A 27,534-nucleotide genomic window follows, 5' to 3' on the forward strand; every position below is an offset into this window, starting at 1 on the left:
GACTATCACGCCTACCACCACCGCAGTAATATCAACCAGCAGACCACCCAACTTCACCTGGAGTCATCAGCCCCCACCCCTTGCCACTCTCCCTCACCCACAGCAGGCGTAAATCTTAACGTGAGCACCAAACCTCAAACCAACCCTGTACCCCTTAAGGCGGCCCTGATTAATACCAGATCACTCACAGCACACGCACTTGATGTGGCCGACCTTATCATCACTCACGACCTTCATTTCATAGCTGTTACCGAGACCTGGCTCCATGCAGCCTCAGGTCCACTCCTATCACTAGCGATCCCTGATGGCTACTCGATTAAAAGAAGTGACTGCAACACTGGCCAATCTAAAGGAGGCGGCATTGCCTTCATACACAAAAACACCATCAGTCTTGGCCTCGCCACGGTTCCCCAAATCAGCTCTGCTGAATTACTCTTAGTAAAGCTAGCTATCAACCCTAATCAGACTATTACACTCCACCTTCTCTACCGACCCCCTTGTCCCTTATCCTCATTCGCTGAAGATCCTGCTCACATCTTTACTGACAACACCAAGACGAAGTCCAAAATCATAGTACTTGGTGACTTCAATCTAGGCTACCTAGACCCCAATGATGCACCTGCACACGACATCAACAACCTGCTACTCAACCTAGGCTTCTCACAACAAGTCGATTCGCCAACACATTCCAAGGGCAGGACGATCGATTCTTCCCTGTAAATTCCTTCCAGATCTCAGAGGACTGAGTTTGAATCTGAATGTCTTCCAGGAGGCCGATTGCTTGGGCTACAAAAATTGTGTGGGGAAAAATCTTTGGGAAGGACCGATCTCCAAGAGTTTCGTAGTCGGGACGTCGGGATAAGGCGTCAGCAATTATGTTGTGTGTTCCAGGGACATGATGGATTTGGAACTGGTACTGGGCGAAGAAGAAGGCCCAACGGGCTTGACGACTATTCCTATATTCCAGAGATTGTAAAACTTGAAGATTCCGATGGTCCGTACAGACCTGAATAGGATGTTTTGCTCCCAGGAGTAGATGACGCCACTCTGTTAAGGCTTGACGGATGGCTAACAGTTCCTTTTCCAAGACAGAATAATGAGTTTCGCTGGGAGTTAAGGTTTGCAAGTGATAAACGATGGGGTGTTCTAAGTTGTCCTCAAATTCCTGCTTTAGAACTACTCCGATGTGTTAAGAAAGGAAGAAGGCAATGAATATGGCAAGGGAAATGTGCACAGAATCGCACAGTGAACAACTTTGAATCTAACAACGTGCATACAATACCCAAGACTCGAGTATACTAAAACCCAGGAGTGCAAATAGAGTGAAACAATAATACCAATATATGAAAAGGGATGTGGGGTAAGCACTTAGAACCTCCTTATGACTGAAAGGAAAGTCGGCAAACTCCGTACCCACTATGCTATTACAGATACTGACAGCGCTAAGCCCACGTAGAGGGCAAGCAAGGACAGGATCTGTGAGCTGACACTCTGGATGATACTGAATAAGGAACTTAGAAACAGTACTCACGAGGACCGGAAACACCACTTGAATGTCAGTAAATTCACGAACCCAGTAGATCAAACAGGAACCCAGAAGGCTATAACAGCAATGGGTGGAGGATAAGACCCAAGTCAAGGGGCAAGTAGGAATTGTGATTATAGAATAGTGAGGAAAACAAAAGGCATTCACACAGGGACTAGTTACAACAGCACCCCACACCTAATAATCAATGGGAAATAAATGCAGAAGTGCAATGGAAAACATGGAATGGATCCCAATAGAAAGTATGGATCAGGAGCAGGGAAAATGATATCACAAAAGGAAACCTTTCCCACCCATCCAAGGAGAAAAGGCAGGAAGCTAAATCTAAAAAGGGAAAGACTAATGCATCAAGTTTTTCAGTAGCAAAGGACAGCATCAAAGAAACAGAACACAGGCAAATTGGGCTGGATCAAAGGGTAAAGCACAGAGAAAGGCTGCCTGCAGACAGAGGAAGACAGAAAGGGAAATCCAGAAAGCAGAAATCAATTAAGCACATAAATCCGAAATCCAGGGCATAGGAACAAGAAACAGGAACTAGGCACAAAAGCTAGGAACAAGGACCAGTCACAACAGGAACACTGCAACAATGACCAGCGCTGGACTGAAGTAAACTGAGGCTTTTAAAGCTGCTTAACGAGCACACCCCTCAGGTGTGCCGCCTGCTGCACCTACAGCCACAGATGTTGCCTATCCTCCACCCAACCTTGTCCTGCAAGGGAGGAGGTGAAGCAGTGAGCCAGGCATTCTGGGAAGCATAGTCATTTGATTAAAGTAGCATGCTGGCTGCCAAAAACCTGGAATGGATCCGGAAGGGAAGTAACTTGGAAAATAAGGTTTTAGCGCTCCCAATTCATCACAACACTGTAGCATAAGGTTCGGAGGAAATGTCCAGTAGGGAATAAACCCCAAAACATGCCCCCAAGTGGCGGGAACGGGAGCGAAGGGAGCGAGCCGTGACACGATGGCGTAGTTGAAGGCATCCGTCTCCACTAGGAAAGGTTGAACGATGTCAGGTTGAGCCAGGATGGGGGCTTGTGTAAACTTCACCTTCAATCGTTGGAACGCTTCATCTTGGGCTGCTGTCCAGAGAAAGGGAGTATCCTTTTTCAACAATGTAATAATCGGTTGTACTATCTCAGAAAAGGAAGGTATGAATTTCCGGTAAAAGTTGGCAAGCCCCGGTGGGCGCTAGTGAGCCAGACCATGATAGCCGCAGGCCCGTGAAGCACTCCAGCACAGATACTATCCGGCATGTAATCCGGCGGACCTCGTGAGAATACTTTCTACATAACTGCAGCAGTTGGAGCGGGCTCATATCGGGCTCCTGTGGATACAGTTTGGGGTCCATCCGGTGCCTTGATGAACTTGGAAGCTTCCGTGGTCGCTCCGCAGCGCAGGTGAGGGCGGGCGGCCCTTCTCCCAGGCGGCGAACCCTGCGGGCTCCCCTCGAGGTGCAGCGGGGGAAGACTGTGCCAGCGGGTGCCGTGGGGACGTCGGGGCGAGCGAGGGAGGGGCGGACCTACTGGCCCTGTGCTGTTCCCCTCCAGACCCGCTCGCCTGCCGCCTGCTTGAGGTAACCGGTGGAGATGGTGACGTTCGGCGGGAGGCCGGCTCAGCAGCCCACTGGGGGGAGGGGGGTCTGGATACTCGGGCCGGGATCGGCCGTGGCCTCCTGTTGGTTTCTGCCCTGGTGGGTGTAGGCACTCGGCGCAGTGCTCCAGAGTTGGGTGTTGGTGGCGGGAGCGGTGGGGGCTGCAGCTGGGTGATGCTGCTCTGCCCCGGGCAGTTGAGGACTGGTGGCCCTTGGGCTTGGTGGGGGCTTCTGGGGGCTTTTCCTCGGTACAACGCTTGCCAACCAGGAGACCAGATTTTTCCAAAGCCATTAGATTTGGACACACAGTGGCCTCTGGGGGGGTGGTCTGTCTTTAGTGCCAGTGCCAGGGGGACTTGACCTGGTGGCTGTCGCGGGGCTCAGGCCTGTCCTTCCTTGGTGTTGGGGCGATCAGGGGTAGGGGCGCTGTAGGCTTTGGGAGTCGTGCCGGACATTATACCCAGGACCCACTTACTACACTGGCCATATCTAAATCAGGAAAGGGGGGTAAACATTAGTCAAAGCTGAACTTTGAGATGCCCTCACAGCCTAAAGACTGGGATTTTGAGCGACTCGATGGCGTCGCACGCTGAGGATTCAGAGTCGGATTCTGCCTCCGCCCTTCAAGATATTAAGGGCATGCTCATGCCACTGCAATCAGGAATACAGTCCTCGGATGGTAAACTGGATACCCTGACTTGCAAGGTGGACCATATGCAGGTCTGTTTGGAGAGACATGGGGAGAGATTGGATGAGGCGGAGGGGCGTCTGGCAGGAGTGGAGGGAACGGCGGCATCGGTTTTGGGAGAAATGTCTGTGGTCAGGAAAGCCCTGAAAGAACTCAGAGAGAAGCAGTAGGATTTAGAATCGCGGTCCCGCCGAAACAACATTCGAATTGTCGGCCTGTCGGAGTCGGTGAACCAAGGGAATATGGAGTCAATGGTGGCGGACATATTACGGGAGACACTGGGTCCCGAAGGCTTTTCCCCGATCTATGTGGTTGAGAGAGCGCATAGAATTCCGAGAGGCCGGAAGTCGATTCCGGGTGCCCCGCCTCGCCCGTTGGTAGCCCGGTTACTGAATTATCGGGATAGAGATACGGCGCTGGGAAAGCCAGAGAGAAGGGCACCTTGTCTTATAAGGGGGATGTAATCAAACTATTTCCGGACATTTCAGACAAGGTGCAGGCAGCTAGTAGATATTTTGTGGAGGTTAAATAGAGATTGAGGGAAAAAGGTTTGCAATATGCTATGTTGTTCCCGGCCAGGTTGCATGTGGTACATGACGGAAAGTCGATTTTTTTCCAAAACCCAGAGGAGGCCTCCTCTTTCCTCGATATGTTACCGCGGTCACCCAGACCACAGGTAAACGGAGACTGAACCCGCTCCAACAGGGAAGGAACCCCAGATGCTGCTACTGCCCTTGGTAGTTGGCGCCATTGTTATGTAAGGGGACAACTATCCTAGTGTGGTTCAGTGAGGGTTGGGCTCGTAGTTGCCCTTTGTGCGAAAGCTGTGTGCGTGTAAGTTGAAGGGGATTGTGGTGCTGGAATGTTGGGGTCTCCAGCACAGATGGGGGGGTGTTGGGGTTCAGGTTTGTTGAGGGGTGGGGTTGGGTGGGAGGGGACTTCATCGACAGGTTGTGGGGTTGTCAGTAGGACGGGGTGAGGGAGGGTGGTATTGGGGGACTCGGTGGTACACACGGAGGGCTTGGAAGTGCGTGAAGTTGGGTGGGGAGGGGGGTACTCAGCTGCTCTCCAATGGCAACAGTGAACTACATGACATGGAATGTCAGGGGTCTTAATAGTTGGCCTAAATGTCGGAAGGTTCTGCGCTACCTGGAACGCCATAAGGTGGGGTTGGCATTTCTTCAGGAGACCTACTTAAGTGCGGCCACTGAATCTAAGTTTGGTAGGAGTTGGGGATGCCATAGATATTTTTGCTCTTATTCATCTTACTCCAGGAGTGTGTGTATCTTGGTGCATAGCTCGGTAGGCTTCCGCCTGGTCAAAACTGTGAAGGATCAGGAGGGCAGGGCTTTGGTGGTGCAGGGAGTTATTCAAGGGAAGTTGTGTACACTCATTTGCTATTACGGCCCCAATCAAGATACGGTGGAGTCACTTGACTGGGTGGAGAGGCAACTGGGGGTACTTCCTGAGGGGGAAATCATCTGAGCAGGCGATTTTAACTCGGTTTTGGATGCCACCTTGGACAGAGTGGGCAGTGCGGTACGTCCTTGTGGCAGGTCTTCCTCTAAGATCCGGGGTATGTTCCCAGTGTGCGATATTGAAGATGCTTGGAGGGTGAGACACCCTGGGGAGAGTCAATTTACGCATTACTCTGCACCGCACGTCTCAGCGGCCCGGCTAGATTATTTCCTGGTCTCCGGTGCTGTTATAGGTCGGTCGGTGGGGGTGGGTATTCTGCCCGGACTTGATCAGATCATGCTCCTGTTTTATTGTCAACCCGTTTGGACGGCCGGGACGAAGCGAGACCACCCTGTAGTTTTAAAAGTGAGGCACTTACTGACGAGGTATTTAGGGATGAGCTGGCGAAGGCTATAGATACGTATTTTGAGACTAATGACGGGTCGGTGGCGTCTGCTGGTAACCTGTGGGAGGGACTTAAGTGTGTGATCCGGGGTGAGAGCATCGCCAAAGAGTTGGGGATCCTGCAGAAACTACGGAAAGATCTGGCGGACACTGAAGAAGAGCTGCGGGTTCTGCAGGAGGGGGTGCCCGTGGCATCAGCGGTCCAACAGGGGAAAATTAAACAGAAATTGCAGGAGTTTAATGCCCTAGCGCAGAGGGATGTTAAGTATATGCGGGACCGGGTGGATCCTCGGCAGTATGGAGAAGGGCAGGTTCCGGGGAGGTCCCTAGCGAGAGCTCTTCAACCGGGAGGCCGGGAGAATAGGGTGACAGTGATCACGGACAAGAAGGGAGTTGCCCATTACGAAGACAAGGGGATTGTTCATGAGTTCCAGGAATATTATGGCCGTTTGTATTCGTCTCAATTGATGGTGGCGCAGGCGGATATAGAAGCCTTTCTCGATGGTGTGGGGCTGTACTGGTGCTCGGAAGAGCAGAGGGAATGGTTGAACAGACCAGTGTCGCTAGAGGAGGTGATGGATGCCATTAAATCACTGCCAGGTGGGAAATCACCAGGCCCCAATGGTTTTACAGCCGAATTGTATAAGTGTTATGCTGACAGATTAGTGCCATACCTTTTACGGGTATATCAGGAGGCAGTGACCCGGGGTCGATTACCTGATTCCCTTAGGGAAGCCATAGTGGTTGCACTGCTGAAGCCAGGTAAGCCGGAAGGTGACTGTTCGTCGTACCGCCCGATTTCGCTTATCAATCTTGATGAGCGCCGCTAATGCCAGTCATGGTGAGGGCCGATCAAGCAGGGTTCATCCTGGGTCGCTTGACCTCGTTTGGGCTGCGGAGGATGTTTGGGTGGATGGCGGCGTTGCCGGCGGATGATTCAGCGGTGGCGGTCCTACTGGACGCCACAAAGGGATTTGATTCCGTGGAATGGTTGTTTCTATTCGTTGTTCTGTGCAGGATGGGCCTGGGCAATTTCTTGGTTTCCTTGGTCTCGCTTCTACACCGACCCAGTGGCTAGACTGAGGGTGAATGGGCAGACTACCGGGGCGCTGCCGCGGGGGACTCGTCATGGCTGTCCGCTGTCGCCCCCGCTATTCGCCCTGGCGATAGAACCTTCGGCTGAATGGGTCAGGGAGTTTCATCTACACCGGGGAATGCAGCTGCACACCCATAAGGTCATAATTTCGTTATACGCAGATGACATGGTTTTATTCATCCGTCATCCTGAGGTCAATCTAGACCCGGTTATGCTGGACCTTCAGCGTTTTGGTGACCTCTCGGGACTTAAAATAAATGCCAGTAAATCTGTGATCGTCCCATTGACGGGTAGGGCTTCTCAGTTTTGGGACACCTGGGGATTCCTGTGGGATCTGCAGAGTACACGTTTTCTGGGGCTCACTTAGCAGGGAAGAAGGTTGAATAGGAATTGTTCATTTTACAACTGTTCGAATTACAATTGACCTTTTCACAATTGACCGAATTGTGAGTGAAGGTCAATTGTAACATATGTGGGGGGAAACCCCACACCCAATGCCAAACCCCCAAAACCCATTATATATTTATATATATAATACATTACTCAACGTAATCGTATTTCTGATGCTTGTATCTGCTTAGATTCACATGCTGTGCATAGGCCGATATCTAGTGGAAGTTGCGGAGTATTACAGTTTGTTTTTCGAAACTCGAAAATGGGCGTCGACATAGGGCGTGCCAGTAATACTATCCCTAGTGTGACGTCCACTGTACCCATGATCCCTCACGCATCTAGGACCCTCAGATTGTGTTTTTTCTTTGTGACATGAGGAAGCATGAGGAGTAGCGTGAGTACAGATAATCCAAGCAGATAGATAGAAGATAAGACTACAAGCATCCATGCGCCTTCTACCAGAGTGGAGGAAGGGTGGGTTGCATGTGAATCTAAGCAGATACAAGCATCAGAAATATGATTACGGTGAGTAACGTATCTCTTCTGAGGCTTGTGAAATCTGCTTAGATCACATGCTGTGCATAGATAGTTAGAAGAAGGAGGTGGGATATGAGGAGGCTCATGGGCAAATAAATGTCTTAAAACCGCTTGTCCCACTTGAGCATCTGTCTTGGAATGGGTGTCAATGCAGTAGTGCTGAGTAAAAGTGTGAATAGAGCTCCAAGTAGCTGCTTTGCAAATGGTGTCTAGGGGTACATTTGCAATGAAAGCCAGAGAGGCATCGGCTCTTGGCGTGAAAGGCAGAGTTTTTCTCAGAAAGGGAGTAACACAGCTGGATACAGTTAACAATCCACTTAGAGATGGCACCTTTAGAGACGCAAACCCCCTCTCTGCCTGTAGCTACGGAGACAAACAGCTGGTCTGTTTTCCTTAGCGGTCTGGTTTTGTTTACATAGTAGAGGACCGCCCCGCGCACATCTAGGGTGTGTAGTTTCACCTCAGCCGAGCTTTGTGGGTTTTGGAAGAAAGCCGGAAGCTCGATGGACTGGTTCACGTGGAATTTGGAAATAAACTTAGGTGAGAACCTAGGGTGTGTACGCAAAACCAGTTTATCTTTGTGGACTGTAAAGAAAGGATCCTGCACTGACAGGGCCTGAATTTCACTGACCCTGCTTATAGATGTAATAGCTACTAAGAAGGCTGTCTTATAAGTCAGGTGTTTGAGACTACTTTTATGCATGGGTTTGAATGGGGGGCCGATGAGTTTAGATAGCACCACATTAAGGTGCCACCCTGGTGGTGGGTTTGAAATGGGAGGGTGAAGTCTCTTTACTCCTTCCATGAAGGCTTTAACCACTGGATCTTTCCACCACGACACCTTGTTATGGGAGGTGCTGTATGCTGACAGAGCTGCCAGATGCACTTTCAGTGAGTTAAAAACCAGTCCTGCATCCAGCAGGTGGAGCATGCATGTAACAATAGTTGAAGGAGTGCAATCAACCGGGCTGATTTGTCTATTCTGGCACCAGATAATGAATCTCTTCCACTTGTCAAAGTAGCAGTGCCTCGTGTTAGGCTTCCTAGATTCTTTTAGGATGTCCATACATCTTTGAGGTAAATTGAGATGTCCAAACTCTATGACCTCAGGAGCAATGCTGCTAGGTTCATTGAGATGGGTAGAGGATATACTGTTTGACCTTGATGCTGGGACAGTAGGTTGTACCATCCCGGGAGATTGATGTGTTCGCACATCGCTAATCTGCGTAAGTGTGGGAACCACGGTTGTCTCGCCCACATGGGAGCAACTAGGACAAGCGTCATCCATTCCCTGTTCATCTTGTTCACCACCTTCCTGATGAGAGGAGTTGGTGGAAAAGCGTATGCAAACATCCCTGACCAGTTCATCCACAGGGCGTTCCCCTGGGAGTCTGGTTGTGGGAATCTGGACGCGAATCTTGGGCATTGTCTCTTTTTGCTTGCAGCGAATAGGTCTATGGTGGGGGAACCCCACTGAGAGAAGAGATCTTCTACGATTTCTCTGTGTAGACACCATTCATGCTCCTTTGGGAGGGGATCTCTGCTTAGTGCATCTGCTAGAAAATTGAGATCCCCTGGAACATGTTGCAATGACAGGAAGATGTTCCGTTTGAGTGCCCATATCCAAATTCTCTGGGCAAGTTTGGCGAACAAGTCCCTCCCTGCTTGTTTATGTAAAACATGGCTGTAGTGCTGTCCGTCCGGATCTGCACTGACAGATTCAGCAGCTAGGGCTTGAACGCTTGAAGCGCTCTGAATACTGCCAGAAGCACTAGCAGGTTGATGTGATTCTTGGCCACTGAGTGAGACCAGAGACCCTGAGCTCTGTGGTGGAGGAGGTGAGCTCCCCACCCTGTCAGGCATGCATCGGTTGTGACTACCGCCTGTATCTCGGGATCGTAAAAGGGTTTCCCCTTGGACAGATTTTCTCTTGTCCACCAGTGAAGGCTTTGTACCAGTGTTGGCGAAACTACCACTAGATCGTCCCACTGACCACTTGCCTGAGACCACTGTTTCGCCAACCATTCCTGCATGGGACGCATGCGCAGGCGCGCGTGGGGGACCAGGTAAATACAGGACGCCATCATGCCTAGCAAACGCATTGCTTTGCGTACCGTTATCTGACAACCGGCCTGATATTGAGGAATTTGCAGAAGTATATTCCGAATTCTCTCCTCTCATGGAAAGGTCAACCCCTCTTGTGTGTCTAGGATAGCTCCTAGGAACTGTTCGGAGGTGCGTGGCACCAGACTTGACTTTTTCTCGTTTATTGAGAAACCCAATTCGAAGAGGAGGTCGATTGTTCTTTGAATTTTTGTTCTGCAAATCGCTGGGGTTTCCCCCGTGATGAGCCAGTCGTCCAGGTAAGGGTACACCGGGATTGCCTCCCTGCGTAGGTGTGCTGCCGCCACCGCCAGTACCTTGGTGAATACCCTTGGAGCTGAAGCTATCCCGAAGAGCAGTAGTTTGAACTGGTAGTGCCGACTGTCCACCTTGAACCGCAAGTACTTTCTGTGCGCTGGGGACATGGAAATATGAAAATAGGCATCTTTCATGTCCAATGTTGCCATGCAGTCCCCCTTTTTTAGGAGGGGGATTACCTCTTGGAGAGTTGTCATGCGAAACTTTTGGGGCTTGACATATTTGTTCGTAGGACGTAAGTCTAATACTGGGTGCATTGTTAAATCTTTCTTTGGTACAAGGAAGTAGGTTGAATAAATACCCTTGTTTACCTGGTGTCCCGGGATGAGTTCGATTGCGTCCTTCGCTAGCAGATTAACGATCTCCTCGAGGAGGATTCTTTGGTGTTCCAAAGAATGTGTTCTTTGTCGTGGAGGATGGTTTTGGGGACGCTCTAACAGTTCTATGCAGTATCCTGCGGACACTGTGGACAGCACCCATCTGTCTGATGTGATCCCTTCCCAAGCTTGGGTGAAGTTGGAAATGCGTCCTACTGGGGATGCATGAGAAGGGACCCTGAGTGGAGCGTCACTGTTTTGGTGGAGGCGTGCCGCCGCCTCTACTGGGGCTGCCTCTATCTTTACCCCGTCCTCTCTTATTCCCCCTGCTATAACCTTGGGTAGACTGTTGGTTATTGTTCCACTGCGTACCCTGGCCCTTGGAATAGCTTGACGCTATTTGGGAATTTTGTCCGCGTGTGCGGCGAAAATTGCCATTACCCCTTTGATTTGGGGGCTTAGTGGTTGGTTGACCTAGGGACTTGAGTGTTTCATACTCGTCCTTGCCATTTTTCAGCGCATCCTCGACCGCCTTACCGAACAATAGATCTGGCTCCACCGGTTTGTCTAACAATGATGCTTGGGTTTCGGCCTTGAATCCAGACTGCCGTAACCAAGCATGTCTCTTGAAAACAGTACCCTCTGCTATCAATCTACCGGCGTTATCTGCGGCATCAAAAGTTGACTTTAAAATGCAACCAGATACGGCTCTTCCTTCCGCTGAGACTCGTGCCAATTGACCCTTTAGGGGTTCTGGGGCGGAATCTATGAGTGCTGCGACTTCCTCACATTGGTGGCAGTTATAACTCGCTAGCAGGGTGGTGGAGTTGGCGATTCTTGCTTGGTAGGCGGAAGTGGAGGCAACCTTTCTGCCAAACCCATACATTTTCTTGCTCTCCTTGTCGGGAGGAGCTTCTGATGATGACAAGGGTGTTCCTGCCCTCTTGCGGGTGTTTGTAACGACTAGGGAGTCCGGTTTCAGATGCCTTCTTATATACAGTGGGTCTGATTGGGCTGCCCTGAAAAGCTTCTCAATCCTGGGGTTGACTGCCCTGGTGAGGTTGGGGTTTACCAGTGAAGGGTCTATTCTTCTTTGGTTCGACCTAAGGATAGGGATGGCCAGCGCAACAGGTCTCCTTTCTCCCACCAACTCTTCGGCAAAATCTCTTTCCTCTTGAGCACCCTGGGTGTCAATGTGTAAGTGGTTTGCTGCTCGAGATAGGACTTCATATAAGAGGGGCTGGTTGTCGACAGGGGAGTCGGTAACCGGTGGTTCCTTATCTACCGGGGAATCTACCCTGTATGTTTCTGGGTCATCCTCTTCCTCCTCTTGTTCCTCATCGTCCCCATAGAAGCCTGTCCCAGTCTGTTCTTCCAACATGCCCAAATCTGTATCCTCACAAAGGGAAGGATCTTCTTCTTGAGAATAAGGGTGAATGTGGAAGGGATCTGAAGACCGTGTTGTTTCGAACCGGGACTTTTTACTTGGGGGGATTGGATCTTTGGAGCCTGAGGGTGCTGACCCGTCGGGGTTCTAAGTGAGAAAATGTTCAGGGTTTTTGGCATAGAAATCTGCCAATGATGACATTCTTGACATGACTCCATCCATTTCCTCACTAGACCACTCTCTTGAACTGGAAAGGACTCTGCCTGGGGGGAGTTTCCCTGTCTCATCTATAATAGAGATGTGAGACCTGTCTGTCTGTTTAAGTGAAGTGGAATGTTTCTGCGGTGTGGAGGTAGGCTTCCTCTGTTGTTTTCCCCCCTCCCCGTGGCTGGAAGATTGTTTACCCTGCTTCTTTGGGCCTTCGGAGCTTTTCGACGCCTGGCGTCTAGCTTCGGTAGTGGTGGTACTATCCTTCGACTGTGTAGGTTGGGATTTGGGAATAGGCGTTACTTGGGCTGTTGACACCAACTCCTGGAGTGCGGTCTGGGGATAGAGGTTGGCTTCGTCTTCCGACGATCGAACCTCGGTTACCTTGGGGAGCGAGGCACTCTTGGCAATAGTGGATGATTGCCTGGAGTCATGCGGCGATCTAGATCGAGAACGCCCAGAGGACGCTGATTCGGAACTATTCCCTATGTGCCTCTTTCCGAGAGCTCGACGTACGCGTCGAGTCTCGGTGGGACTTTGTGTGTTTGGAAGTGCTGTGGGTTGCGCTTACGTCGCCGGGAGTCTTCCCCATAGCCGCCCTGCCGGACGACCTTCCGAGGTCGGGGACCTGCGCCTGGCTGTCTTTTGACGCCGTGTTGCCCTCGGCATCCGAAAGTACGGCGTTGCTGTCGTCGCTGAAGGCACCCTCCGCGGCCATGGCCTCTTGACGCCTGGCATGATGGGCCCAACGCTTGGTGGAACGGTCTTTTAGTGTTTTAAGTTTGAACCTACTACACGCTCTGCAATTTGCTTCAGAGTGATCCCTTGGCAAGCAGAGATTGCACGTGGCGTGTCTGTCAACCCAAGGATACTTGCGGTTGCACTTTGGGCAAAATTGGAAAGGGGTACCCTCCATACGCACCTTTAGGCAGCAGGCTGGTAAGTGTAGGTATATATAAGAATGTATATAAGAGTGTAGAGTATGTCCACCCCCACTCGCCCTACTTGTAGGGCCGAGGCCAGAGGCCTTCCGAGGCCCGGGCCGAGGCCTTCCTAGGCCCACTCCGTCATGAAGCTCTCGACGGTCGCTTTCTTCTCTGGTTCGGCGTCGAGTGTCGAATTTCGGTGACTCGACGTTAGGGTGGAGAAAAAGGGGAAATATAACAATATTTTTCAAAGTATGGCTAATGCCAGGGAACTCCGCTGAATGCTTCCGACCAGTATGGCGAAAAAAAACAATTTGATGATCCTAGAGTCCTAGACACGTGAGGGATCATGGGTACAGTGGATGTCACACTAGGGACAGTATTACTGGCACACCCTGTGTCGACGCCCATTTACGAGTTTCGAAAAACAAACTGTAATACTTCGCAACTTCCACTAGATGTCGGCCTATGCACAGCATGTGATCTAAGCAGATTCCACAAGCCTCAGAATATATATATATATATATATATATATATATATATATATATATATATATATATATATATATATATACGGGCAATTGTGAAAGGTCAAAATTGACCCTTTAAATTCGGTCAATTGTTCATTCGAACAATTGTAAACAAACAATTTGGGTAATACCGGGAAGAAAGAGGTGGTGTACACTGTAAACTGCGTGGAGGTTTTAGAGTCGGCCAAAAAGGTGATGCAGGGTTGGGCCTCACTCCCTCTCAATTTGTACGGCAGGATCTCGGTAGTCAAGATGTCCATCCTTCCTAAATTTCTACATGTGTTTTTAAATGTGCCTATAAAGGTCCCTCAGAAATACTTCCGGGATCTTCGCTCTGCAATAACACACTTTATTTGGGCGGGCAAAAGAGCGCGGGTCTCTTGGGGGCAACTCACGGCGCCGGTTCGGGAAGGGGGATTTGGCACTTCCTGATTTCGAGTTATATTATATTGTGGCGCAGGCTAGCTACCTTAGGTATTAGTATGGGATGGCAGCAGAGCATAGACATGTGGAGATAGGTCCATCGCATCACTGGCGTTGTTGCGGTTGGTTATCCTGACGGCTCCCAGACGTTTGCGGTCTCCTAGCAATTTGGTGGAGTTACTTGCTGGGCCTGGTCCTTTTTGGGGCGTGCGTCCGATGGGGATGTGCTCTACTCGCCGCAAATCCTGCCGATATACATTCCTGGTATCCCCCTGACCAGCGAGGCACAGTACATAGCTACTATGAAACGGTTGGGTGTCACTCGACTGGGGGACCGATTTCCGGAAAGGGACTTTATCTCTATAGACTAGCTGAGGGAAAAGGGAGCCTTGTCAGCACTAGAGGTGTTTCTGTATTATAGGTTGAGGGTGGCATTGCAAAGGTTGTTCCCATCCTTCCCGAAACTGCCCGCAGAGGCTGGGTTGCTCAGTAAGGTGCTTGGGGAGACATTGGACCCAAAAAATATGTTTTTGTATTGAAGCTTTGTTTTGTGCCACAGAGAAGGTGGCGTGTGTAATCATTTGGTGCAAATCTTCATTGTACATATTATTTAATAAATATATATTCTTTCTGTACCCCGGCCTGATTCTTGGATTATCTGTTGTACAGGGGGAGGGATCTACGCCGCTCTATATGAGTCATAGACAGGGTTAGACTGAATCAAACAAATGACAAAAAAATATATGTATATGATATATATTTGGTGTGGCACTTTTGATTGGGTGAATTAAATCCCTAAATTAAGGGTAGTCTCTAAATATACCGTTACACAGCAGTCCTTGAGTGGGTGCGGGTGCTTTCAGACTTACGGGGAAGAGTTAACTGCTTGTAACATTGAAGCTGCACTAGAATAGTCTCATTAGAATACGTAAAGAAGTTAGATGGCCCCAGATCTGTTTCTTGGGGCAGGCAAAGCGGGCGACTGCTCGGGGAGCAGAGCTGAAAAACTAAGGGGGAGCACAAGAAGTGGCCCACTGTAGACCACCTTTCAAGTGGGGGCAATTGAAATGTGATGGCTCATTTAACAAGCCATTGCTTTTACACAGTATGTGCTTAACATTTCATAGTTAAGAATTGAACATGGGGCATTTTTATTCTGAAGGCAGCTAAAAGCATCAGTTAGCTGACCAAATCTACGCATTCTTCCAAGAGAATTAAAGTGCCACACAGAAAACGATTTAAACTATGTTCTTTATTTTCATGTTTTTTTGACACACCAAAACTGTTTTGGGTATATTTTTAGTTACATATGGTGTATGTCTGGAAATGGTTTAATGTAATTTTCTTGCTTGAGTATTCTGGTGGATGCTTTGGGCCAATGACTAAAGGCTCAGCATCAAAGGTCTTTTTATTTTCTTAACAAGCCAACCACTGACTAGCGCACACCACATGGCACCTCAATATGACTTGGCACCTTGATTAGGAAAGCATATTTCATTGTGTGTCACCATGCAGATATTAGTCCATGGCAAATCAATGCAGTGATATGTGTGCAGCAATGATTTGTGTGCTGCACAAGTCACAACCCTGTTGGTTAATGGCTTCTATGTGGTGCTCCTCTATTGAACAGAAGATATGCCTGTTTGTGTCCCATGTCCACACAATAGCAACACTGGAACGTTTTGCGTATGTGGCTCTGACAAGTATGCCATACTGTGCCCAGGCAAATACACAAAGCAATCAAAGAAGTTGCCTCAGATTATACATCCACTAGCTGCAGGCAAGCACTAATACAATATGCTAATGCCAGCTCTGTTAGATAAAGCATGGGCCTGCTCTTTTTTGCAGAAATAACCCCAAAGGTCTGCATAATGGTGAGGAGGTAGCGGCTGAGGAACTGTGGACCCTTTGCCATGCATTAGAAGCCGGTTTTGTTTAAAACGCTTCATTAGCTTATTACTGGCCAGGCTGAGGGTTTTAAGAGGTACAACACTGTCTTTGTATCCTTTTTGTGCACTGTTTAATGGGTGTCTCTTGTAGGCTATCCTTTCTTGTCTACAGATATAATTTCCTAAAGATTCTTCTGTGTTGGGGGCTGGACATGCTTACACTGAGACCCAGCCCCTCGTCATCGAAAATTCTCCAGAAACAAAAAGCCCCCCATTTGAGTGGCTGGTGTTGCGGCTATTTTATACTCCCATCCAAAAATGTAGGCTGTCTGAATCAGTATGTATGGTTCATGGTTACAACCATTTGAATGTCAGGGTGAGTGTTGTAAACAGTGATGCGAGCACCAAGCCTTATGTCTGTTATGTATTTACGGATTCACACATAAAACCCTCTTATAACAGACTTGCTTATCAAATATAGACATCGCTGATCACTGTTATATTTCTGAAATGCTCTGTGATTTAATGCAAAAGCAGACAGGAACACTCACTGGGCTATTTCTCCCCTTTCCCACACTCACAGAGGTATTTTGAAAGAGTGCAATAGGAGTGTACCAGACTGTCCATCTTGGAATGATAAGCTTCTATTACAAAATAATGTATATGGTTAGTCTAGTATTGCCCCTTGTAAAATACAAGTGGGGTGGTACGAACAGAATTCCTGCGACACAGGGCCAGTGGGCCCTCAGACCCCAGCAGGCTGGTCACACCGCAGTGTGTCAGTACAGACAGTTGGAAACTGCATTGAGGCAAGGCCTTCCCTAAGAGCAGGTGACAGAAGAACCATTTACTTTGAGCAGCAACATCTGTGTTTGCGCATTAGATTCTATGTCAAGACCCTGAGGTTCAGATTATGCTAAACTCAACTGTTTACTTCTCGAGCAGCATATCAAAAACGTCACAATTGAAGTGCAAGCATACAAAAATTACATTCCCCTCGAATATTTAGTGTTTTAGTAGTTTGTTCTTGATAGATTCTCCATTTCCATGTGACTGTTCTGACCAATCACCGTCCATGAACACCTACATTCTGCCCTGCACTCCTCTCCTCCTCTTTCGTTGCTGCTTGGGCAGCAGATAAATACATTTCTTTATTGCTTTAGTCTCATGAGTGTGTGTAGTTAAAGTATATTTGCAAGCGCAACCGTATTCATGATATTGATCGCAGCAGCGAGTGCGAGTGCAGTGTGGCAGAGTGTATACACTGGGGAGCAGCAGGGCGTGATGGGGCTGCAGGCTCTGGCACCCATGGGAGCCGCACGGGCAACAGGAAACAGTAGATCATTCGGTTCTGGTGCTGCTGCAGTACTTTCGTGGAGTAGATAGAAAGCAGGGACAAGCTCGATAGAGTGCAAAAGAGAGGAAAACATTGATATTACATTCTGCCTGAACAAAATGCAGACAACAGCATGGCCAGATGCCATCCGCTGGGCAAAAGAGCCATTGCGCCGTGATACACGGTCTGACAGCCACAGCAGATATTTTTTTCTGAATTGGCTTGACCCCAAAATAGATCATTACGGGCTCGGGCCCAAGACAACCGGCCAGTATATCCAGACGGACATATTCCCAGGAATATTATCATATGGGCATAGTACCAGGTAAAATGATAATAACTTTCCCACTTCCTCAGAACCGCCTTAGCTGCGAACTAAAAGGCAAGTTATACTGACGGGAGCAGACCGCAGACTCAAGTGAACGGCATTAACCAACTTGTAAATCCAGTAACGGTATAAAGCAAGAATGAGCATGAGAGATAGTTACTCCAGTGAGTAGTCAGACGTACCACATACAGGCCATGGCTGGGTAAATCTCAGCATGGGCTCTGTGGTACAGAACGCATTGTGTGCCGGCTTAGAGCCGTTTAAAAAACATCTGGTAATAGTGGATGAATTGTTGGCTTTCTCTCAGAGCATGCAGGAGTTAAGGGGCACGAGAGAAGCTTGCAAGGAGAAAGGGGGAAGAAAGAAAACCTGCAGGGCACGCAGCACCCATAACCCCCAAGCTTCACCACGTAGGAAGCACAGTGACATGAAAAGGGCAAGGTCATGGGGCAAATATGATCAGGGCGAAAGGATAGACGACTCTGTAGAAGAGATCTTGCAGAGCAGTGACCATTCTTCTGACAGAAGTGCACACAAAACAGATGAGTCGCCTTCCAGCAGTACAATGAAAGGCAATATTGAGAAGAAAAGGAAGAGACCAATAGCGATGAGGAGCAAGGGGAGTTTAATTCAGATTCTTTAGTGCACCCTAGATCCTCAGAATGGGAGCCACCGACCAAGATAATAGCTTATCCAAAAAAGAGATTGAGGATCCCTCTAAACAAAGAGGCTAGGAATAAGATAAGGACAGAGTGCCTAAAACCCCTAGTACCAGACGGGGTGGCAAACTCACCGGAGATCGATGTGTGGATGCTCATGTTCATGGGGCGTTATGGTAAAGATGTCAAGAGAGGCATTGACGGATCTCGGAGAGCATGCCAGTACAAGTCATTAGATGTAGCAGGACCGCTAACAAGAATCTTGCAGCTTGTTGAAGAGACGAAGCAGAAAAAATAGGTGGCAGACCAGATATTTTAGCAGGCTGGGCAGAGAGAGCATTGTGCTTGCTTGGCAATGCAAAAAGTGCTATGGCGTCGGGAAGAAGAAGTTCGATTTTGGTCAAGCTTGACCCCCAACCTGGGCAAACCAGCACCCTTCTGAATCGGCAGCAGCAGCCAAATGGAAATTGTTTGGTGAAGTATTCAAAGATATGGCTAAGTTTGCCAACACTTACACGACATTGGACAAGATGCAAGCCTCATTGAAGAGAGTTTTTTGCCAGCACATTTTTGGGAGGGCTGGCAGAGGCAGGGGACACTTGGTCAGCCAATACTCCTCTTATAGGTCCTCCAACAACAGATCAAATTGGAGAGAGAAGGAAGACCGACGTCTCAACCCATTCTTCCCATCAAGGGGTAGAGGTGGAGGGAGAGGATGGCGGTCCAACGGAAAACATCAAAGTTATAACGCAGTTAAGAGCGATGCCAGCAGCGTGTAATATAAAGTCAGCTGCAAGAATCCCACCAATCGGGGAGTAGCACAGCGGATAAACAAGTGGAGAGATCTCGGGAGACTCCCAGGTATTGGAGACAATAGGAGGTTTTCAATTGGAATGCTATCAGGAACTGGCGCAGGTGCTTCCGCCGAGGCTGATCATATTTACCAGAGAAGACGAAAGGTTATTAGACGCAGAGATAGAGGAACTATGGGAAAAGACACCATTGCCCTAGCGGCAGCTATGGCAGGGAGTTTTGTAAGAAATAGGTTTATAGTAAGAGGCAAACACAAGGGGAGACCGGTTATCAAATTGAGACCCTTGAATGCATTTCTGGTGTACAGACACTTCAAGATGGAGGGAATCCATCTCTTGTGGGACATCTTACAGAAAGGAGACTGGCTCGTCTGAGTGGACATCAGAGAAGTTTATCTGATGATTCCCATTGTACAGAGGCCGCGTCACCTCCTTCAGTTTTTCTGGAAAGGACAGAAATGGAAGTTTACAAGTCTCCCATTTGGGTTGGCATCAGCACCATTCACCAAGCTGATGAAACAGGTGGTTGGCAGACTGAGGGAGCAGGGCATCAAGTTAATTATATACCTGGATGACATCTATCTGATGTGTCAAGACAGGTACCTGCTGTCGGAGCAAGTGACGTCATGACCGACTTATTATAACAGTTTGGGATTTCTAATCAACTGGGAGAAGTCGTAGGTAGTCCCATCTCAATTAATGGAATGTCTAGGCTTTATAGTGGACACAGAACAGGGAACACTCAGACTACCACTAGGAAAGAAACTCAATCAGGAAAGAAGTCAAGAACATCTTAAGGAAGAAGTAATATCTATGAGGGACCTGGCCAGGCCGGTAGGTCACCTCTCATCCGCCATTCAGGCTATATTCCGAGGTCCTCTCTCTGTTATCGAGCCCTGCAGTGGCTAAAAATACAGCAGGAGGGGGCTGTCATACAAACAGAGAGTTCCTATATTGCAGGAAGCGAGGATGGAGCTTGTGTGGTGGTACTACCGCATTGAGGCATGGAACGGGAGAGCGATATTTGGATCTTCCCCGGACCTTGTTAAAGAATCAGACACCAGCCGATAGGGCTGGGGAGCCTTGTGCGGCGGCATGACAAGAAGCAGATGGTTGGAGGAGGAATTGGCTCTGTACATCAACTGACAGGGATGTTGGGAAGGGAGCAAGCCCATCCCAACCCCCTAGGCACTTTAAGGTGAGACGAGCCCCATTGAAAGAACTATAATAGACCAGGGGGAGGGGGCATCCTAAAAGTCCCGACACAGTCATAATATTATATGCAATTTAGACATGTTGACCTAGTACACGTAAAAAAGTGAATGCCATTTTTGTAAATACTAGTAACCATGATCAAAGCACAGGGCATGCAGTATTTAGTGTGTTAGACAAAGGCCGTGAGCCTGAAGTGAGATCTGACTATGAGAGAGGCCCACGCCGCTGACTTCCACAGAGACCCTTCTTTGTTTTGAAGTTGTTGCCAAAATGTTTGTTCCACAAAGAATGTGCCCTGCAAGGCCATGAGACAGTACTGAGGCGCCTTGGTGTATGTGTTATCACAAACAGGCTGAACCAGGCTTCTGACCCCCACCCAGCTAACCATGAGTTACAGCCCTTACAACTGCCCTAGGCCTGAGACCTATGAATTCCAAGTTACCAGTTGACCCCAGACCACTTACCATAAACCAATCAACCATAAAGATAGGAGAGTAGGGTCGTCCCACCTTTATTTCATGACATGGTTTGTAGCGCAGGTACAGGGAGGGATAAATTAGAGTTCAAAAGTGAGAGTGGAAGCCTTAGGAGCTGATGACGCGATCAGGAAGAGTGAAGTATGTGTGGGTTAGTATGACCTCAACACTCCCCCCCCCTGCCAGTCTTCGAGCCAGCCAGGTGCACTGTATAATGATAGAGTATCATTATTCACAAATGTAGCTAATTGCTTCTTCGGCCTTGGTTCCTTGGAGACAAGCCCAGCAGAAACCATGTGATGGAAGACAGACGGACTGGGATGGGACCAATGACCTGGCACGCCCTATGCAGCAGGCCAACCATGTATAGGGTCGCACCAACCAACCATACAGGTTTTCACTGTATACAATGACGTCACCTATGATGCTGTGTCTGCTTGAACATTTTTCAGCAGATCGTTCCATGGCAGCAGAGTTCTTTGCTGATGCACCTATTTTTGAAGAAATAAATACTTGTTTCACTTGCAAGAGCATCTTGTGCCTTTTTCCCTAGCATGTTGTATTTTTGCTGATGTGTGTTTTTAGGGGCGTGCCTTCAGGAGTTGTTAGCGGGCTCCTTTGCAGTGCAATGCTGGATACAGTAAAGTACCAAATGCTGTATACTACTAAAGATCGCCTGGGAGGGGCAAGAACCAGGATGCTAGTGGAACTGGTGAATTACTTTTGGCACTTATGCCTGCAAAAGAATGACAGCCTGACAGAGGACCACCAGCCGGGTATGCAGAACCAGGAAGCAAGCTGGAAGTTGAGATACTTGAGAGATACCAGCGAATGACAGCTGGATGAAGCAGTCGGGAAATCATGATCCGTCTAGGCCCTTGTCAGACATTGTTTGCATCGAGACTGAACAGGAAACTCCCACGATTTTACAGCTGAAGACCGGTCTCCGAAGCAATAGCAACTGATGCCTTTCTCCAGGTGTGGGGACCAGTCACAGAGTATGCCTTCCCTCCTTTCACCATGATACTGAGGACGCTGGTGCAAGTAAGGAGAAAGAGAGCGAGATTAGTCATTGTAACACCAGATTGGAGGGGACAAACCTGGTAACCAGACAGGTTAGAGATGTCATTCCCCAGATGGAATCAATAATTCGAGGGCCAACAGGCAAGTTTCACCCGCTAGACCAGATGGGGAATATGAGCTTAAGAGCATGGGCGATATACGGAGATCCTGAACTAGGCCAGGACTTTTGGAAGAGATTCAGAAGTTCATCAGGGAATCCTGGGTGCCAGGAACTAAGAAAGCTTATAAAAACGCCTGGTCAAAGTGGCATAGCTGGTGCCCACCCCACTCAAACAGATGTAATTCACATGGTGAATTTCTCTGCCGTTTTGGTGGTGCAGGGCAAAGCATATCGGATAATACAATACATATCGTTCAGCGATATCATCTGGACATGCGAGAGTGGAAGGTAACCCAATAGGGGAACATCATTCGGTGTGCAGGCTAATCAAAGGAATAAAACTCATGAAACCCTAATCACCAAAATATTCTCGTTTGTGGGATGTTAATGGGGTGCTGAAGTTATTCGAAGCCTGGCTGGGTACAGAGGAATTTTCTAGGAAAGCATTATGGACAAAATTGACTACTCTGCTCTGTCTCATTTCTTGCAAAAAAGTATCTGATGTCAGAGCTTTGAAATTCGACAGGAAAACGTTTTCGCCAACAGTGCCACTTTCTATGTCTCAAAAAGGACGAAGACTGGGATTAAGACACTTGAATATTCGACTTTCCCAGAACAGCCTAAACTATGTCCAGTTAGGTGTTTGAAGGTCTATGAAAACATGTCAGGACAGTTCAGGCCCACGGGCAAATCTCAGTTACTAAATGCTTTGCTGAGACCCTTTGCTGCAGTGTCCCCAGCTACACTGGCCAGCTGGGTGAAATTGTGCATTCAACAAGCGGGAATTGACATTGATCGATATGAGGCACACTCCATTCGAGGTGCTATGGCGTCTAATGCATTCAACGGGTGAAGCACGTCTGGAGGACATTTTGAAAGTGACTGAATGGTCGAATCAGTCGGTTTTGAAAATGTTTTATTTCCAGCCTATCGACCAGGTGTCTACGGTGAGTAAGCTTTAAACAAGCATAACCCGAGCCTTCAGGTCTTGACATGAAATACACATTTTCAATACTAACGTTATAGAAAGTCATGGCTCTAATAAAGACACAGAGGCGAAGGATTATCCTACCGTTGCAATCGTGAAGAGTTGAATGAAGAGAGTGAATCAAATGAGTTAAAGTAATAATACAGTTCCTGAATATATATGTGATTGCCCACCCAGTCAATAGTGGAGCACAGCATGGTTTATATATGTTTTTCGCCAGGTACATAGTCCTGGACACTAGGACTGTGAAATAGCGATGCAGAAAACAATTTAAGTTTTGGGATTTACCGATGACTTGCGTTGGAACGCAAGTCATAAATGGTTACAAACAGCGAAAGAACGAGTAGAAGGACAGGAGTTCAGGGGAGAATGTAGGTTTTCAGGGATGGTGATTGGTCAGAACAGTCACATGGAAATGGAGATCATATCAAGAACAAATTACTAAAAGGACTAAATGTTCGAGGGATATGTTTTTTTAATGTTTGTACTTGAATTGTCAAGTTTTTCATATGCTGTTCGAGAAGTAAAGAGTAGAGTATAGCATAATCCTTCGCCTCCATGTGTTAACAGAATCGTGAATTTCTACATTAGTAGTGAAAATGTGTAAAGTACTTGAATCACAATGTAATGAAACCAGCTTCATTTGTATAGCAATGATTTATTGATAGTGAGATGTTTGGTCACACGACACAGAGGTGGAGTTTGGGAGCTATGTCTACCAGTCAGGGTGGGCGGGGGGGGCGCATTCTAGTGTTTCGCCCTAAGCACCATGTTGGCTAGAAACTGCGCTGGATACCCCCCACACAAATAAGTTTGCCCCTCCCCCGCCGTCTCTGAAGAGATTGCCTCTCCCAACATTTGAAGGGTTATTCCGAAACACTGCCACCCTAAATGTAGGTTTCTTTGCGCCCCTGTTCTGATGCATGGCAAGGGTAAACTTGAGAGCTCTATGATGGCTTCCCCTGAAATGAACATAAAGTTTGCATTGGTCTTCTAGAGAACATGATAATAAACCTGCAGAAGCAACATGGGATCGCTAGCTAACTGAGCACTTCATACAGAGCATATGGGGAGTGCAAATACTTTCAGGCAACACCAAAGTGGCCGCGTGCCAGGGCTGTGTTTGTGTGAATATTTCGCTGATGATGATGATGTCTTTTTTTATGTTTAATAATGTTTATCATTTTAAAGAAGAACATAATGATGTACAACAAAACGGTGAACTGAGAAAAGTACATAAAATATTCAAAGAACATGTCAAAACCGAGTAAAACAGAGTCAATAAGCGTTATGTCTTTGAGGCAGTCTCACAGACAAGGAGTTTACTGGGAAGCAGTCTAAAACGTGTCCCTCCTTTCTGCACTTGCAGCGTGGATGCTGCTGACGCGACGAACTGTGCTGACACGTGGGTGTTGACAGAACTCATTGTATATCACATGATGCGGCGGCAGCTACTTCCTGCGAGTACACTACAGTGTGAAATTATAGAGCAAAGAGACTAACGCTTAAGGACATCTGATACCCGACATACTAAGTGGCCCCCTATATTTTTTCGAGATCGACGTTTTACAGTTTTGAAAGGCAACCCAAAACATTTTTTTTTAAAGGACACTAACAGTCACAAAATTATGGTCATATGCGTGCGTGCCAATAATCCCCATTAAGACCCAAGCCTACCTGGCACTGTCTGTCACCCGGACAGATAAAGTTGGAGGGGGAGTCAGTGATGTCATGTCGTCGGTAGTGCCTGCGGGTAGCTATTTAAACCGCAGAAACTCCCGTCTCTCGATGCTCCCGCTTGGACGAGCAGTGCCAGCACCAGCAGCGTTTACTATCTAGGGAGTTGCTAGGAGCACTGACAGCCCCGGCAAGAGACAGTATTCGCCTATCGCTGCCTCTCTCCTAGGGGCGGCAGGCTTGTTTCTTCAACTTCTTGGGATGCAGAGCAGATTGAATTGGTTTCTGCGGAAATCCTGTTTTTTTTTTCCTCCAGCGCCCCGTGACTTCTCTGTGCACCGCACGGTAAAGGCTAAGGACGCTCTCCTATGGCAGTGCTACACCTCCTGCCCCGCCCCCCTTCTGTGCCATTTAGACATGCAGTTCCGGACACACAGGTGTTGTATTATATTAATCTCATAACAACACCGGTATCCTCCTTTTGCTGCTGATTTCCGCGCTGGAGCTGTTCCACTAGATTTTGGAACATGAGCCGGTTCGAAACTTTTAATAACATGTGCCTTTTATGATGAGTATTATGGACAGGAAACCACTGTGATTACTACACCGACAGTAGTCACATATACGTTTGCGAAGGGCAGTCGTATATATTAGATAAGGCACATCTCTGGACCTTTTACCCAAAACGTTTATTTTCCCTGCACTAGTGGCATTTAGGCAGGGTCGATAACACAAATACTAGACTTTTTGGAAACGATGTTGGAATAATTTAGCAGGATAAACAAACACAAAGTAGTTTATATTGCTCAAAGCTCTATTTTATTCTCGCCTCACAAAAACAGCACCGAGCTACCCACTTCCTTTGAAGATCCAAAGGAGCATTCGTGCAACTGTGGGGGCCATCTTGGATCGATGCTGTTACGTTTCATTTTTTTGCAAGTATGCACATTAGGAATGGACCGAGACGAGTGGTGCTGTATTTTTTATGTTCAAATATTTGTATTGACTTTTTAAAATGGGTAAAAATAAACATTTAACAGATAGGATGAACCACATTGGCATTATGGTGTTGGAGAAAAAGCTGGGTATAGTATTGTTCAAGTTTGAACTAAACTAAAACAACTACTGCCTCTGGAAATGTTTGCTTGCTCTGCTTCTGTTATATAGATACTCACTTTAGTTTGTGAACATATACCTTTGTCTTATTGAAATAAACAACTCCACAAAACTGGATACAGAATCAGGAATTTGTCTTGGAATGCCAACATGCCCCATTTCATTCAGGAATTAACTGTTTCTCAAAGGTTGATCAAATATATTTGGACACAAAATAAAATAATTACAGGATGGAATGGGTCATGTGGACATGTTTGTGTTAGACAAGTGAACTGCTAGCCAGCCTTCTTTCTCATTTGATGGAGGAGGTTGTGTTTGGGGTTCCCGGGAGACCGTGCCCAGCTTCAGTGCATGCAATAAATGAGACACAGGAGCCAGCTTGACAGTGTAAGTAACTGGCGAGCGGGAAGCCGCTCACCCCTTTTATTAACATATTGTACATGATAACAGCCGTCCTGGTTAGAGACGTTCTGTGATCACTTGAGCAGCAACATATTGCTGCACCCCAACGTGCTTAAGTCACAACATCCCATGTCAAGGGTAAGAATATCGAATATCAACACAACTTTTGTAACTTATACACAACTCAGGTCCAGAGTATGTGTGACCCGCTAGCCTTGGCCCCTTGCATTCTTGCGCCGGCGGACACAGGCCTTCTTTGCCCTCTTCTGCCTTTTTCATGCTGCCACCATTGTATTGCTTGCTGGGGGTATTTGCAGTTGCTCTTTCATGAAGAACACTTCTTCGTACTCTTACTCGACTAGGACTACCATTTATTTCACGTTCCTGCATTCCCCTCCATCCTCTTTGGGCCAGTTGGCGTCCTCCGCGATGAGTGCCATGTTGATGGCTATTTCGGCTCGCCTGTTTCTCCATGGTTAAGGCTTGCTCGCCGCGGTAATTTACACCCAGGAGGTTCTGCAAATGTTGGCATAATGTCCTGGATTGTGGCACCTATCACACTGCCACCCTACTGCTGGATACAGCCCTACATTTAGCAACACCCCTCAGCAGAATTTAAACAGTCTCTGGGGTGCCTCATCCTTGCCCTTCCTAGGCGTGGCCCCACTGCCGGCCCTGTCACTGGAGTGGCCTCTTTGCTCTGGTCCCTGATGGCGTGCACCTCCTCCACTTGCAGCCCTTTCATGGCCACCTCCATCTGGGTCGACCGCACCTCGGCGAGCTCTTGAGCTCTTTCTAGTTCTAGAATCTGCGCCATAAGAATTCCTGGTTCTTTCAGGATCTGGGTGCGCAGCTTGTTGGACCAGCATTTTTTAATTATCTGGCCCTGCAACTCTCCTTCTTTATCACCAAACGCGCAAGTCGTTGCTAACTGGCACAGCCGGGTATAAAATATGTCGATGGACTCAGCAGGCCTGTCATGTTAAAGTGACTGCAGTCACGTGGGCAAGTAAATAAAGGCGCGCACGGAGCCCGCCAACAGGCAGTTCCCGCTCGGACACACCCACACACTGTGTCCGTGTCTCTGTCTGCTTTGTGCGCGCCATGTGGCCAGGCCCGGCCTCCAGCACACCACACTGGCGACGAGGCGGGATGCCTTGCGGACCCGCCTGATGGAGGACCAGGCAGTCTCACTCCCCCGGCAGCCCAGGCTCGCTGAGCTCCTCGCGCCGGGCAACGAAGCAGGGGAGCACAAGGAGAAAAAAAAAAAACATGCCCGCCGCCGGGGGCTTTGCAGTAAGTGCAGCACTCCTGTGCCCCCGCCAACGGCCATTTCCCCTCCCTCACGGCCAGACACATACTGAGGGGGGGAGCCTCAACTGTGCCCACGCAACACAGGGAACACTAGCGGACACAAAAAGAGGGGGAAAAAAGTGAAGGACTTTTAAAAAAAAATAAAAGCGCTGTGATCCTTCAATACCCTCACAACACGGAGTCAGTCAAAGATGAAAGACCTCATCCAAAGCAC

At 48.2% G+C, this 27,534-nt stretch overlaps 1 protein-coding gene across 1 annotated transcript in view; it reads right to left on the reverse strand.

Annotated features, from left to right (window-relative positions):
• Positions 1–24,874, reverse strand: part of GALK2 (galactokinase 2) — an 841,566-nt gene extending 816,692 nt beyond the window's left edge. The window contains exon 1 of the mRNA XM_069624776.1: positions 24,489–24,874. Within this exon, the coding sequence (XP_069480877.1) occupies positions 24,489–24,544 (56 nt within the window). The 5' untranslated portion in view covers positions 24,545–24,874. The remainder of the gene's footprint in view (positions 1–24,488) is intronic.
• Positions 24,875–27,534: the final 2,660 nt, after the last annotated feature.

The sequence above is a fragment of the Ambystoma mexicanum genome, chromosome 11, assembly GCF_040938575.1.
Source record: "Ambystoma mexicanum isolate Mex_15411 chromosome 11, UKY_AmexF1_1, whole genome shotgun sequence".
NCBI classification, from domain to species: domain Eukaryota; kingdom Metazoa; phylum Chordata; class Amphibia; order Caudata; family Ambystomatidae; genus Ambystoma; species Ambystoma mexicanum.